This window comes from Electrona antarctica (assembly GCF_951216825.1).
Source record: "Electrona antarctica genome assembly, chromosome: 19".
In the NCBI taxonomy this organism is placed as follows: domain Eukaryota; kingdom Metazoa; phylum Chordata; class Actinopteri; order Myctophiformes; family Myctophidae; genus Electrona; species Electrona antarctica.
The window spans coordinates 20,936,724-20,951,783 of record NC_136800.1 but is presented as its reverse complement, the minus strand read 5'-3'; the positions used below and the strand labels follow the sequence as shown (position 1 = coordinate 20,951,783).

The 15,060-nt window shown below is 42.4% G+C and overlaps 1 protein-coding gene across 2 annotated transcripts in view; it reads right to left on the bottom strand.

Moving 5' to 3' along the window:
• The window catches only part of LOC306942923 (guanine nucleotide exchange factor VAV3-like), a gene marked incomplete at its 5' end in the record, with an annotated part of 69,842 nt that overhangs the window by 5,832 nt on the left and 48,950 nt on the right, over positions 1–15,060 (bottom strand). For both annotated transcript variants that reach the window (XM_079529107.1, XM_079529108.1), the window contains 5 exons: positions 6,316–6,448; positions 6,762–6,849; positions 9,900–10,019; positions 11,302–11,345; positions 11,637–11,702. In XM_079529107.1, the coding sequence (XP_079385233.1) occupies positions 6,316–6,448; positions 6,762–6,849; positions 9,900–10,019; positions 11,302–11,345; positions 11,637–11,702 (451 nt within the window). The remainder of the gene's footprint in view (positions 1–6,315; positions 6,449–6,761; positions 6,850–9,899; positions 10,020–11,301; positions 11,346–11,636; positions 11,703–15,060) is intronic.

Here is a 15,060-nt window from a genome sequence, read left to right as displayed (position 1 = left end):
TGTGGTGTTCATTAGTATGCACTGTCCCTACCAAATAAATGCATAAATAAATACATAAATAAATAAATAGTATGTGTGCCATGGGAACGTCTGCTGTGCAGTGTTTTGACTCCTCTTTGCCGTTACATCAGTCATTCTACTGTATGAAGGAGGCTTGTTTCATCAGACAGGGAAAGCGGTTCCCATGCACACCAGGCGAGGTCTCCAGAGGTTGACGACTGAACACTGTCTCTGAATGCCCAGCAGGAGCACGGCGCTCTTGGCAGGAAAAGGGAACAGCTGGACGCGGTAGGATTCTTGGGTTTTGAACGCACCAGAGTCGTAAAGTAACTAAGTACTTAAGTACAATGTTGTGGTATATTTACTTTACTGAAGTACTTCCACTTTTCAATACTTTTACTTCTACTCCACTACACCTCGCAACCAAATAGGCCTATTGTACATTTACTCCACTGCAATTATATTAAAACTTTAGCTTTGTACTGTAGATTTTGAATTTTACTGACTGACATTCTGCACAATGAGTACTTTTACTTTTGGTATTTGATGCAGCTACGTTTGTACTTTTACTCAAGTACATTTTTAATACGGTCCGACTTCTACTTGTAACAGAGAATATCTACATTGCAGTAATGCTACTTTTACTTAACTAATTAGTACGTCTTCCATCACTGGAATGCACACAAGGGGCTAAGTTCAGACTTTGCCCGACCGATCACCTTTTGCTCTCACTTCGTCCAATTGTGGCAAATGAATCTGATTAGTTTTTACACGACAACATCGCGCAATTTTAGCACGACAACATCGCACAAAAGTGTTTAAAGTTGTGGCATTTTGCCTCCAGCTGCTCTGTGCTGTTGTTAATTTTTGTCTTTGTTTTTGGAACATCAGATGGTATTTAGAAACTTTTTATGATTGTGTGGAGGTCCAGAGATGTTTCTTGAATTTATTTCTGGCAGAAAACGGGCGCGGCAGCGGCAGTCCCTCGTCGTGTTGTGTGGGGGACGCGGGGATCGTCCCCCAGGTGCAGCAATGCAGCTGTCACACGCTTTTCTCTCGGCTGGCAGCCCGAGTGAAATGTCATGTCCTGTCAATAAAATTGTGCTGCCATCCTGGAGGCTGCAGCAGCATGGCTGCTCAGCGAGGCAGCCCTCCCAGTGTTTGCCTGGGGCACGGGACCCTAACTGGGCCAGTGCTGCAAAGCCATGCAGAGCTGCCGATCTCTACATCCCTCCCTCTGCTCTCTCTCTCTCTCTCTCGTTTCTCTTTCTTCTGCCCCCCCTCTGCTCCCTGTTTCACAGAGTGCAGCCGTTTCTTTCTTCTTCTATCAGTCCGTCCGTTCTCTTTGTTCTCCCTTTCTCCCAATCTCTTCCTCTCTTTTTTGAGGCTCTCTCTCTCCATTGCAATGCTGCTCAACTGATCCCTCTGAACTCATCTTCAGTTCTATCCTCAAATGTTCCTACTCTCCGTCTCACTCTATTCTCCACCTATTTCCCTGCTGTTTTTCTCTTTCATCCTCTTTCTTCCACTCTTCTCTGTCTGCTAGGACTGGTAAAATAATATTAGATTTTCGAATATTCTTTGAATATGGGAATTTTAATGTTTATTTGACAAGGACAATACAAAAAACAATGTATCAAGTTTAATTCGTTTTTTAGATCCAAGCAGCGCGTGCTGTCCCTCTTCCGCTGGTTTTTACAATAACAAGTGATTTGTTTATTGGCTCTGTAATTCCTGGTATTTCCTCAAGTGTTTTGTATCTTATTTTGTAGTAGTGTTCTATGAGCTTCCTGTCTACCCTTGTTTGCTGTTTACCTGTCTTGTCTAATTGTGCTGTGATTATTCTTAAGAATCTTAACCCTAGTCACATGTGTCCTGTTTACCCCCAGCCTATCATGTGTTACAGGGTAACACATGCATTTTGAGTTCCCCTGCATATAGTTCCCCGTCTATTTCTACGTTTCAGTGGGTCCGCCAGTCTGTAAAAGCCTGGCGGACCTACAATTAGTCTTACTTTTAGTCTGTTTGCTGTGTTGGTGCTTACTTAGTGGTAACTTTTAGTTTAATGAAAGTTAAAGAGTTAAGAGTTGAAATGCTCTAGCTGCTTCCATTGTCCGTGTGTTTGGGTCTTGCTTACCACTCACCCTGACAGTCTGTTGGTCCACGGCTAATCTCATAAAATGCTTGACTGATTAGACTGGTTCTCGCAGACACTGCCAGTGGTATAGCACCTCTACTCATTTATTGTCTTGTTTTAAAACTGAAATACTAAACTTAAATTTGATTATGGAAGCCAATGGGGGACGAATCAGGTTGACACCTTGCCAATACAAGTTGTAGATAACTGATAACTGATGTTCCCATGTTTTACGTCTCGAGATTCACTTCAAATCAAATCAAACTTTATTGACTTACACACTTGACTTATATATATATATATATATATATATATATATATATATATATATATATATATATATATATATATTGCTTGCGTATCAATAACCAACCACAATATAGAAATACAGCACATGAGTAAAAGTGTGGTATTCCAAATTTACTCAAGTAAAAGTACAAAACTATTGGCATCCAAATATACTAGTACTTATTATGTACTGTAGAATGTCCCATTTCACACGTTTTTGTATACAAAATCATTTGATAACAGCAGTGTTAATAATGTGTTTCTATGTGTACAGCAGCAGTATCCATTTCGGGGCTCTGATGCAGAGCGTGCAGTGCGCACACACGGCCATGTTTTAACATGTGGTTTAAATAAAGAACCGAACTTGAGAGAATGAGCATGTGATAATTAAGTTGATGTGTCAAGATATCACAGTTGTCTCTTGGACATAAATGAGGATGCATTAATAGGAAGGCGTCGTTCTGAAATAGGCAATGTCAGTACTGGTGGTCCTCGCACTATACATCTAATAACGTTATTCTCGACCCATTTTCAAGGACCACATTTTTATATGCATTTAGGCCACAAACCCCCATTTGACACATTTATGTTTTAATCTCTGGGAGCCAAATCATTACTCTAAAATCCTCAGTGTCACGGGGCAAGTTGGCAACCCGTGCCCTATATATATATACATGCATCAAACTGCTTTCTATAACATGCAAGGACTAATGTTTTAAACTGGTGTATTGAAAACTGTGTGTTCACTGATGGTTTGCTAATTGTCTCTCCTGCACTGCTGGTGGCATTTCCCTTGATTTAAGAAGGGGCCAAATGCTGTGCAGGGGAGGGGTGTTTCCTATGCTTTGTGTTTAATTGTCATTGAGTTTCCAACCCAAGTTATACTTGTTAATTGTAATGCATCTTTATGAATGTTTAGGTTACTTTTATACAATTGATTATTTATGGAAGTATTTATTTACAAGTAGTTATTGAGAAGAAATGTTGTTAATTGATTCTGTCCTGTGGTAGTAGGATCCACTCCTATTTAAGGGAGGCTGCAGGGACAGACTAGGCAGTTGGTTGTGGGCTTTAACACGGGTAACAGTCCTGAGGGAGAGCTACAGGGCCTTGCGTGACCAAGGTTTAACCTGAAGAGAGTTCTCATCCTATTTGGTGTTGTTCAGTTGTGTATGCCTAAGTATTTCATTGGTCTATTTCTGGCCAGTGTGTCATTTTGAACTTTTGATATGTGAATTATTGTCTTTGCACTGAAGAAAACTGTGCTGAGGTTGGTGGAGGAGTTTGGGGAGAATAAAAACCCTTAACCTACATTTTCTGACTGTTCTTGGAGCCTTGGCCGTTCGGGCAACTTTACACTCAGTGTTAATTTAATGCCAACAGTAATCAGTAATCCTAATTTATTAAATCCTACCTGGAGCTCAAAGGGGGTTCAAATAATAGCAAATACCATTAGACTTGGCAACTCACAGCAATGTACCGTTAATCTAATGCTCGGGATATAAATGTGTATTCTGTAGCCTGCACTTTAGAGTGATATGTACAGTACACTGTCGAGTCAGCATTGCTGAAGCCATTCCTGTAACGCCGCAAAGACCAATTCCATCACGTTTAATGTTCTTGTAGCTTAAAGTGAATGTAACTAAATACCACAAAACCAAAATTCTAGAAAAAAAAGAGAAACAATCGACTATCTCCTCAGGAAAGCTGAACGCTGCACTCTTTGGAGGAGAAGTGCGTTAGTGCTCATTATGCAGAGCTAAATATTTTTCAGCATGTCTCGTACGTCAAATACAAGACCCGCCTCGGGGATTAAGACATTTCCACTTGAGTGTCTAATAACTACATAATGCTTTGTCAGCACAATGATCTAATGTGTGCCGGGATATTTTGGAGCAGTCGTTTGTGGAAAGGGCAAAACTGGTCTGTGAAAGAACATAACGTGTGCAAGCCACAAACAATCAATTTTATTGTCTGCACACGCAAACTACTGGAGTATTTTTGGTGGACTGTGTGATCATACAGTTACTGTACTACTACAGGCCCAGAGCTTAAGCTCAAAGCTTGCCTTGAACCTCGTTTAAGATATTCTCCTCCAGAGGCATCAGCCCAAAGTACTGAAGTCTGAAGTTCTTCCAACTTTCTGAAGTCTGCCGTGTTTAGTTGTAGTTTCAAACTGACAAGATGTGTTTTGGTAAAACCCTGAAGTGAAGTACAAGTTCAGTTTGCTTCTATAATTCATTGTCATGGTAATCATTCCAGGATGATGTGAGACCTTCTGAGCGAAACTTCATTCGATCGGAAACGAAAACTCTTTCTTCACAAAGAATGCCGCCCTGGCCTAGTAGTGTTTTGCTGGGGTTGTCAATGGGAGGATCTCACATTGAACCTAATAATTCTGCCGAGAGACCTAGGAGTGCCATTTCTTTTTACACAAAACATACTATTATAAGGCAGAAACAAACACGTTAGCTAAATTAAGCTTTGATATTTTCTGGCATGCGTGTTGTGGTGACAGACAGACTGTTAATGGCAAATGAAGGCAAAGATAGATCACGCTTCACATCTCCCCTCGCTGCATAATTCATATGTCTCCATGAGTTATCAAAAATAGCTAATTTAAAAACTCACAGCCTGTTGTGAGCTTGTAGATCTGGTATTATTTTATGTATTTTTGAAAATAATGTATTTTTCAAAATTGAAATATATGATTGAAATTGAATTAAAAAAAAGTCTGTCTATTAATATAATCTGTGGTGGTATAACGTTGTGTGCCAAGAGAAGTAAAGGCACACGCAGGACAGTATTTGAAGGTCAAACTCTCTGCACTTCTGTAAAGTAAACTCCACATATAGTCTGAGCCCTCCTGATGAGGAGTCAAACCTGATCTCAAGAGCTGACATTTTGTGGAATGTCCTGGTACCAAGAGTCCTCCTGGAGAATGATTTGACCTGTATCTCATCTCGAGTGATGGCCTTTATAGTTTATACCAGTGGTTCACAAATGTTTTGTGTCAAGCACCCCAAAATATGTATGTATGTATGTATGTATGTATGTATGTATGTATGTATGTATGTATGTATGTATGTATGTATGTATGTATGTATGTATGTATGTATGTATGTATGTATGTATGTATGTATGTATGTATGTATGTATGTATGTATGTATGTATGTATGTATGTATGTACGTACGTATGTATGTATGTATGTATGTATGTATGTATTTGGTTAAAATGGGTAAGGTTTTAAAAAAGGCAAAAGCATGCTCTGTTGCACTGGCCTAAAAGTGGGTCCTCTAAAACTGCTTCAACGTCTGAGAATGTGTGTTTGGTTCATTAGCCACCAGATGGCATACCTTATAAGTATGTATGTATGTATGTCTGTATGTCTGTATGTATTTAAAAGGGGGGCTTTTTTGTAAAATCCCAGCCTACAATACCTTAATATATTTTTAAAATCCAAAGTAAGGTTACCAGTGAAGGGCAACCTGCCTATTCACTGGGGACTATGCAAGGCAGAGGCGTCCAAATGTATGTATGTATGTATGTATGTATGTATGTATGTATGTATGTATGTATGTATGTATGTATGTATGTATGTATGTATGTATGTACGTACGTACGTACGTACAAACTGTACGGTTGCTAGGGGCTACTTGATTTGCCTGTTGCTTGTGTCAAATAACATATTCAAAATAGCAGCTCTACAAGCTTGTTGTGATGTGAGCTATTTGGTTAAACTGAGTGTGATCATGCTATATTAACTAATTTTGCTGGGGACAGACAGACAGACAGACAGACAGACAGACAGACAGACAGACAGACAGACAGAGGACACCTCAGAGTGAGTGAGGGGGTGTTGATTGTTTATTTAGACAGACTACTCACGGCTGCTGGTCCTGGTAATGGCCTTGGGCATGCAGCCATTGGCCGGTTGCTGCCTGTAGGGCACCTGCAGTGTGGTGTCCAGACTCCTGAAGCCCTCCACCAGAGAGTGCTGCTTGTAGTACTCAACCAAGTCCTGCACAGCACAAACATACCTTCACACATTAGTCTATACTAGTGTTGAGTAGGTCAAACCTAGGCTAGATGGACATTTCAAATGAAACATACAGAGGCATGCTGGACTGCAGAAAAAACAAAATAAATTAATATCAAATTTTAGGTGGCTAAGAAAATGTGTGTTTTTATTAATTTCTTTACAAATGAAACCGTGAACATGATGCTATAAAGTCCCAAATGAGTGTAGTGTAACGTCCCAAAGGTATAATAATATTTGTAAATTGCCTTAACATGCAAATTCTTTGGAGCAGTGCAGTCTGTGAAAACCTCACCAGCACAGACTTGAACAGGCGACTCTCTGCGATGTAGAAGCAGCCGTCCTTGGTCAGAATCTTAATGTGCTTGACTTCGTCGTTGAACCTGCAGGTGTATGAATAAGACATGACCCTGCTAATTAACTATACATGCAATCCCATCAATCTTGTCACTATGGCAAAGCCGTCACGACACCAGGTTCACGGTCCATGCACAGCACAGCCATGACAACCGGCACCCAGCCTGCAGTCATCCTGCTGCTACTGCTGATGCGTGCTGCTGCCAAGGAGTTGAGGTCCCACATAAATATACGTCTAATAGTTTCACTTTGGTTTTAGCCTGCTCGCACTAACAGGTGCGGCTGTGTGGGTTCGGTTGAAAAGAAAAAAAGAAGAAGAAATAAATTCAAAAGAAAGAATAATGCTCGGAGCTTGTACATCTGCTGTTTATGAACATTTTAGAAAAATCTTGAAAGTTTGAAAACTAGCCTACTGATTTTAGAAGGCATTTGTAGAATATCAGCCTCGGGTCTTAATGGTTTAAGTGGTTAAATCAAAACACTCAGAATTACAGAAGATTTACATCTACAACCTGAATTCATGCTCAACTCAGTCTAATTAAAAAGTAAAACTTCTTGTGAAAATCACATCATTTTCGGGGAAATGGGAGGAGAGGCCGACCTTGGGGAAGACATGCACCTGTGATAAGATTCCACCAGGGGCACTGTTCTTCCTGGCTGATTTACTGGTATCAACGGCATAATGCAGTGTCTACCACCAGAGATCATGTACAAAATCACACGATGGGAGATGAGGGCCCTTATTATGAATCTGTCAATGTGCTGTATAATGTACGTGAGAAAACACGCTCACATTGCAAATTCACTTATACATTATGGATATATACGCTGAGTAATACATTATTGATGTGTGTGGAGTGCGGAGGTATAGGTGTGCTCTACACATTGAGATAGATGGACGGAGGTTGTTATCCTCGTCATCAGGGTGGATTTGGAGGAGCTGCAATGCTCACGCGTACTGCATAAAGTAAAAGTAACTTAGTGCCTAGTTACTTGACTGATTACCTCAAAAAGGTAAGCAATTCACACAGACATAACACTAGGGAGTGTGAATAATGATCTGGTGCCACCCATTTTTAGAACAAATATCGGTAAATCCACCTTCCACAGCATAGCCACTCATGTGTGGAATACCCTCCCCCTTCCCTCAAAACAAGCAAATCACTGGTTTCATTTAAACAAGGTCTGAAAATCCATCTGTCACTGTCATCAGGTCAAAGAGAGAGAATGTGATTGCCCCACCTCTTTATCCCCCCAACCCCCCCCCCCCTCCTTTGTTTGCCAATTTATTTATGTTTGAGATATATCATTGCTGATGTCATTGTTGTGTTTTGAATGAATATATGGGACCCGAATGGAAACAAGACCGCAAGGTCTTTCTTCGGTGCTATCCTTTTGGACCATTTGTGCTTGACTGTACCCCTGTACTGTTTGCATTTTATTGTCTAATAAAATTATCAATCAATCAATCAATCAATCAATAACAATACCACAGGAATAGCAGTTACTATGTTACAAGTGAAAAAAGGATACCGGCATCAACCCTGTAAGCCCCAACGATGCTTTTCGGTAACATTTTTATATTAATTAATATTTTTTCCTGTTCCACCTAAACATCATCATTAGTACTCGTTATGGTCCATTTCGCAATCATATTTTTGGTATACATAATCATTTCTCAGTTAATGTACATTGTATTAATAACTTAATAACTAGAAAGTAAAGCTGTCCAAAAAATGTAGTGGGGAATAACGTACGGTATTTGACTCTCAGATGTACAGTATAGTGGAGTATAGATAGAAGCATGACCAAATCAACATACTCAAGTAAAGTAAAAGTATACCTTAAAACCGTACTTACGGTAAGTAAAGATAACTGCTTGCTATTGCAGTCTGTATTGCTTTGGCTGTCAGAGAGGAAGCCCTCAGTGTGTGTTAAGCTCAATTTGCTCAGATGGACTTGCTGATAACGATCTTAACCCATTCAGGCCTGACGTCGAAATTTAAAAAAATCTAAATCTAAATCGTGACAATTTTCGGAAAGATTTGAGGCACATTTTAACGATTTTTCAAAAATAGCAGACCTACAAGTTCATAGCGCGCCACTCGGTGGCGCGCTATGAGCTTGTAGATCTGCTATTTTTCAATAGCTAAATTATAACATAATGTTTAAAACGCTAACGCTAACGTGACATGGATGCGTTCCAGGTATCAATGGATTAAGCAGTGGGACAGGCAATTAGGACCGGAGCATTCACAAGCAGGCTGACGCATGAAAGCATTGACAGAGGGCTGTGGGAGTCCACCCACCCAAATTGTCTGTAATAGACTGATGCGTCACCCGCTAAATATTCTACTTTTAAAATACAATTTCAACGTCCAGACTGATTCTCTGTAATCTCCCCGGCTTAGGACGAGACGATTTTATAAAATGTTTCTTTCAAAGAAGCTGACGGGCTTTGACGCGCATGGCGTGAAAGATCTCTAGTTGAATAAAAACCAGTGTGTTTCAAAAGAGGGATATACAGTCATCTGACCTTCCCAGGTAAAACATTTAGACATTACGACAGGTTGATTCATCTGCTGGAGGAGAACGCGGCGATCCTTTTTTTAAATACTATTCTGCACCTTCTGACAGCCAAAGACACAAGAACAATGGTTCATTTTGTTAATAATATCGTCACTGTCGGGGGGGAAAAACCTTGTATCACCATATTGTTTTTAAATGTTTTTCTTAACCCATTTAGAACTGCGGCTGATATTATTATTTTATATTTTGTATTTTTATTTTATACCACTTCCCGCGGGGGAAATTCACCCAGCTGAGTGCTTCCCACAGAGGAGCTGTTAGGGACGTCTATAGTAACAACTAATGTGACAGATGCTGTCCCCGGTTGAAAGGTATAACAACATATAAGTGTAACGGGTATAAATGGTATAAACTAATGCCTCTACTTCGTCGTATGGCAATGTTGCGCAAAAGTACCATTGGAAACACATTTGACTATTTTAAAGTCCCATTTCGGACGTGTATGGAAACACTACTCCACCCTTTCCCCCCATGCAGTGACCCTTACTTGATACTGATGGCGTACCCGGGACACTCTTTAGTACTTCGGTGTCTGACCAGATAGGCACTGTTCCCTCGGTCCAGGAGTTCCACTTCTGCCTGGCACCTGTCTAAAGGCCCTGCGAACCTGAAACAGTGTGTTGAGAGTGATTTAGGCTTTAAGTTAAATCTAGTGAGGCTCAACCTTTCTTTGATATGCATTAGGCCAGGGACCCCCATGTGATCTCCATGTGATATGCAGTAGGCCAGGGACCCCCATGTGATCTCCAGTTTGATATGCATTAGGCCAGGGACCCCCATGTGATCTCCAGTTTGATATGCATTAGGCCAGGGACCCCCATGTGATCTCCAGTTTGATATCCATTAGGCCAGGGACCCCCATGTGATCTCCAGTTTGATATGCATTAGGCCAGGGACCCCCATGTGATCTCCAGTTTGATATGCATTAGGCCAGGGACCCCCATGTGATCTCCAGTTTGATATGCATTAGGCCAGGGACCCCCATGTGATCTCCAGTTTGATATGCATTAGGCCAGGGACCCCCATGTGATCTCCATGTGATATGCATTAGGCCAGGGACCCCCATGTGATCTCCATGTGATATGCATTAGGCCAGGGACCCCCATGTGATCTCCATGTGATATGCATTAGGCCAGGGACCCCCATGTGATCTCCATGTGATATGCATTAGGCCAGGGACCCCCATGTGATCTCCATGTGATATGCATTAGGCCAGGGACCCCCATGTGATCTCCATGTGATATGCATTAGGCCAGGGACCCCCATGTGATCTCCAGTTTGATATGCATTAGGCCAGGGACCCCCATGTGATATGCATTAGGCCAGGGACCCCCATGTGATATGCATTAGGCCAGGGACCCCCATGTGATATGCATTAGGCCAGGGACCCCCATGTGATCTCCAGTTTGATATGCATTAGGCCAGGGACCCCCATGTGATCTGCATTAGGCCAGGGACCCCCATGTGATCTGCATTAGGCCAGGGACCCCCATGTGATCTGCATTAGGCCAGGGACCCCCATGTGATCTGCATTAGGCCAGGGACCCCCATGTGATCTGCATTAGGCCAGGGACCCCCATGTGATCTCCAGTTTGATATGCATTAGGCCAGGGACCCCCATGTGATCTCCAGTTTGATATGCATTAGGCCAGGGACCCCCATGTGATCTCTGGGACCACAATCTACAGTTTTAGTCATTTAGCTGGAGACCCTCCCCATGGACCCCTGGGTGTCCCTAGACCCCACGTGGAGGAGAAGATCCACTGCTTTAATCAATCATTCCTCGCACGTGGACAGGAACAAATCAAAGTGGCTCAATAGCATGAAATAAGAATTGCTTAGTTGTGAATATTGTTATCAATCTATAGTAATTTGTTTCCATCGCTTACCAGAGCTGGCTTGAGTAATCGATCGCAACAATCGGTTTGGGAACCTGGAGCGGGGAAAAAACGGTGGTTATTCTCTCTTAATGGAGTCAATAGAGAGAGGGCAGAGGTTATTTGTGGTAATCTGATATTCTCTCCCACATCTAATGGCTCAAATCGGACCCTCTCACACAACAGTCAAGAACCTCCACACGATTGAAAAGCATCACTCCCCACGTGTGAAGGTGTCGATAACTGGCCATCATCCACAGAGGGTGCTGTAATTCGTATCAAGGAGCTTGTGGAGATGGCTGGTGAAGAGCGTGTGCAGCTTTTTAATTGGGAAAGTGTACACTTACACAGGGGCAGGGCCTGACGGCGTCATTCGGAAAGAAGCCGATCCTGTTCGTCGCTGGAACTCTGCCCTGTAAAGCGGAAATTATAGGATTGTTAACTGTGATTATCTCATGTCTGGAAGGAAGCAGCCTCCCATGTCACTCTCCCCAGTGGTGGATAAAGTACTCAAATGTTTTACTTAAGTAAAAGTATCAATACTGCAATGTAGAAATACTCTCATGTTACAAGTAAAAGTCCAGTATTAAAAATGTACACTTCTTCAACAAAGATGGCGAAAGCAAACATTCTTTGTTCTGTACTTATACATACAATAGTATGGTACAAAACACTGAAGTCCTTAAACCAGAAACATAACCTAAACATAACCGCAAGCACGGAGCAGCACATGTTCGCCAACCTTAATTCTGCCGCCAACCTTAATGCATGTTCAAACTAACAGGAGGTCGAACCACGGTCTACAAGGTCACATTTCAAATAGCCGAGGTATATAGGGAATCAGGGATAAAGTAGTTAATGCATGTTTTATAATAATAATCAAAATATTACAAAACTAGCAACAGTACAATATTTGACTCTGAGATTTACTGAAGTAGAAGTAAAGTACCTACTGAAAAATAATCCAGTAAAATTCCTCAAATTTGTACTTAATAAGTACAGTACTTGAGTACATGTTCTTAGCTACATTCCACCACTGATCACATGTCTGGAAGGAGGCAGGCCCCCCCACCCATCTCACTCTCATCTTTTTCCCGCCCTCCTCCCAAACTCTCTTCAATAAATCCTCAGCAATTAGCTCACAACAAGCAGCGTGTCTAATTTGCACCCCGAGTTAATTACGGTTCAGAGTCAGACTCTGCCGGCAGTTAGATTTGTGCTGCATCAAAACAAGAGCCTCGTTTAAGCACTAAATAATGGATCTTATTCTGTAGTCCTTGAATACCCAGACAGCATGAGCTGTCTGGCTCTCGTCGACGGACTAAACAGTCACTTTCTTGCAGTCCTCGAGCCAGACATGAGCTTCATATGAATCTCATTGACACACAATGTAGAAAAGCCCCTTTTTCTTTCAGCAATGTAAACCAATTTAGGGTAACAAATTAGTTAATTTCTCCCACAAAGCTGTGTGTTTTTTTCATGATAACCATTTATATATAAAGGACGTCATATATACAGTATATTGTAATATGTTGCACTGATCAACAAGTCTATGTATATCGCGTTACGTCCAAAACGGCACTTCCAGTCTGGAGTTGGAGGTCAATTTGAAGTCGTGTTGGAGTCAATCAGGGAACACATCATAGCCGAGGCTATGCTCTTCACTCACAGCTTCCTGCCTGACTGCAGAGGCTCCCCTCCTCACTCTTTATTAGCGCATGAAATGCATTTTGGGACCGTGCAGGCTTCTAGCAGTAACTCGATTGGAAAGCGAATCCTTTACCCCATCTCTGTGATTCATTCAAGCCTTAATAACATTTCATCAAAGGTTTTTGGAGCACCCCTCCCGAACCCCCCCACCCCCTCCCCGTCTATTTGTTATGCCTTCGATAAGCGCATGATAAAGATTAAACTTATTACTCTGTCGGCGTAAACAGGCGGCAGCCGGCGGATCAAATGAAATTATGGTGATTGATTGTATTGTTCTGCCGGTGGGATAGGGGATAATTGCCTTCTGGGTAACAGGGGATATGAATTCTCAATGTTCTGTAATTTCATCCCCTGGCGCCAATGGGGACGCCCAAGATTAAGTAGCCTTATTAGCATGTCCTTATGCATAGGAATAAAATAAACACACACAGTGTGCTTCATCATTCAGTGTCTTGGATTATCTCCGCCCCTCAAAACGTGTTACGCCGTCACCATGGCGGCGAGTCGTGTGTGTTTGCGGCTGTGAGTCCCTTAGGTCCCAGAGCCATGACAGTCTGCATCCCTGCTGGGCTGTAATTGCGAGTCTCCATGGCGTTCATGGCCATACTGTAAACCAGGGTTTTTCAAAGTGGGTGCCGTGGCACACTAGGGTGCCTTGATGCAAGTCCACGGATGCCACAGGATACTTTGATAGTTTAACAACTTAGACCCTCTATATTTAGTCTGTACTTGGTCTTTTTCAATCTACACCAGATCTCTTCACCAAAAATTGCCAATCTACAACCATGACTGAAAACGTTATTTCGGTGCCCTGAGCCTAAAATGTTTGAGAACCTCTGCTGTAAGCAACCGACAGACAGCTTCTTCAATCATATCAGGCATAATGAACGATCTAGCCAGTGAAAAGAAAATAAGTCAGACCCGTCTGAACTGAGTGGTGCTGTACAGTACTTGTGCTGTAGCACTGTACTGTTCAAGCCCTCCTCCCTGCCGTGTGTGTGTGTGTGTGTGTGTGTGTGTGTGTGTGTGTGTGTGTGTGTGTGTGTGTGTGTGTGTGTGTGTGTGTGTGTGTGTGTGTTAGGCTGCGCAACAGTGACACTTGGTGGTCAACAAACGCTATTTCTGTACTCGGACAGACAGACCCAGCAAGCCAGCCAGCTAGCCTTGGACACACATTGCTGTCTATTTGAGTGGCTAGCACCACTCAAAAATCACACTTGTGATTACTTTAAACAAACATCATACTCTAAATAAAAGTAATTTCCGAAAGCCAGATGTTGGGGAACCTTGAACTTGAACCCTTGAACAGACTTACTCCAGATTGATCATTAGTTGTGTGCAAGTATATAGACCAAAGATGGCCTATGTATAGGCCCTGGCATATGAACGATCTAGCCGATGTGAGCTTATAGATTGACTATTTCTGGCGTGACACCCGCATGCGTGTAAGTAACGCAGGCTCAAGTCCCAGCCGTCGGTTCTGTGGACATAAACTGCAGGTCTGATCCGAAGAGCCCCCCGAAGAAAAGGAGGGCTGGGGTTTTAGCACCCTCGTAAAAAGTGAGTGAGGAATGGCCAGGGAGGGCTCCCGCAAGACACCGCTCCTATAAATCACCGTCCTTTCCAACATAAGATAAAGTCAAACCCTCTAAACTCGTTGGCAGTTGCCCTGCGAGACAGCTGCTAAATATGAGAGTACACAAGGGCTTACGCGCCGCCGTTAAAATGTCCTCGGCAGGGCGGAGTGTCTGCAGTTTTACCGTCTCGTCGCCTGGCACTTAATTAATCAACTGAAGCCTGCTTAATTGGTTAGATCATCTAATGCGGGCTCTCCTTGATTTAATCTGAGGAGACGTTGAAGTGGCCGCCGCGCACCATTCGTTACGGAACATGGCTGAATGTGGTCGGGACAGACCAGTGACTGATCTCCTCCCTGACCTCGTCATTGTGTCTCCACTCGGTGGGATAAACAATGGCAACAGTCGCCATCTGTGGCTCATAAACAAGTGTAAGAGCCGCAATTATCAGGCGATTACACATTGTCAACGGAAGCCACGTTGT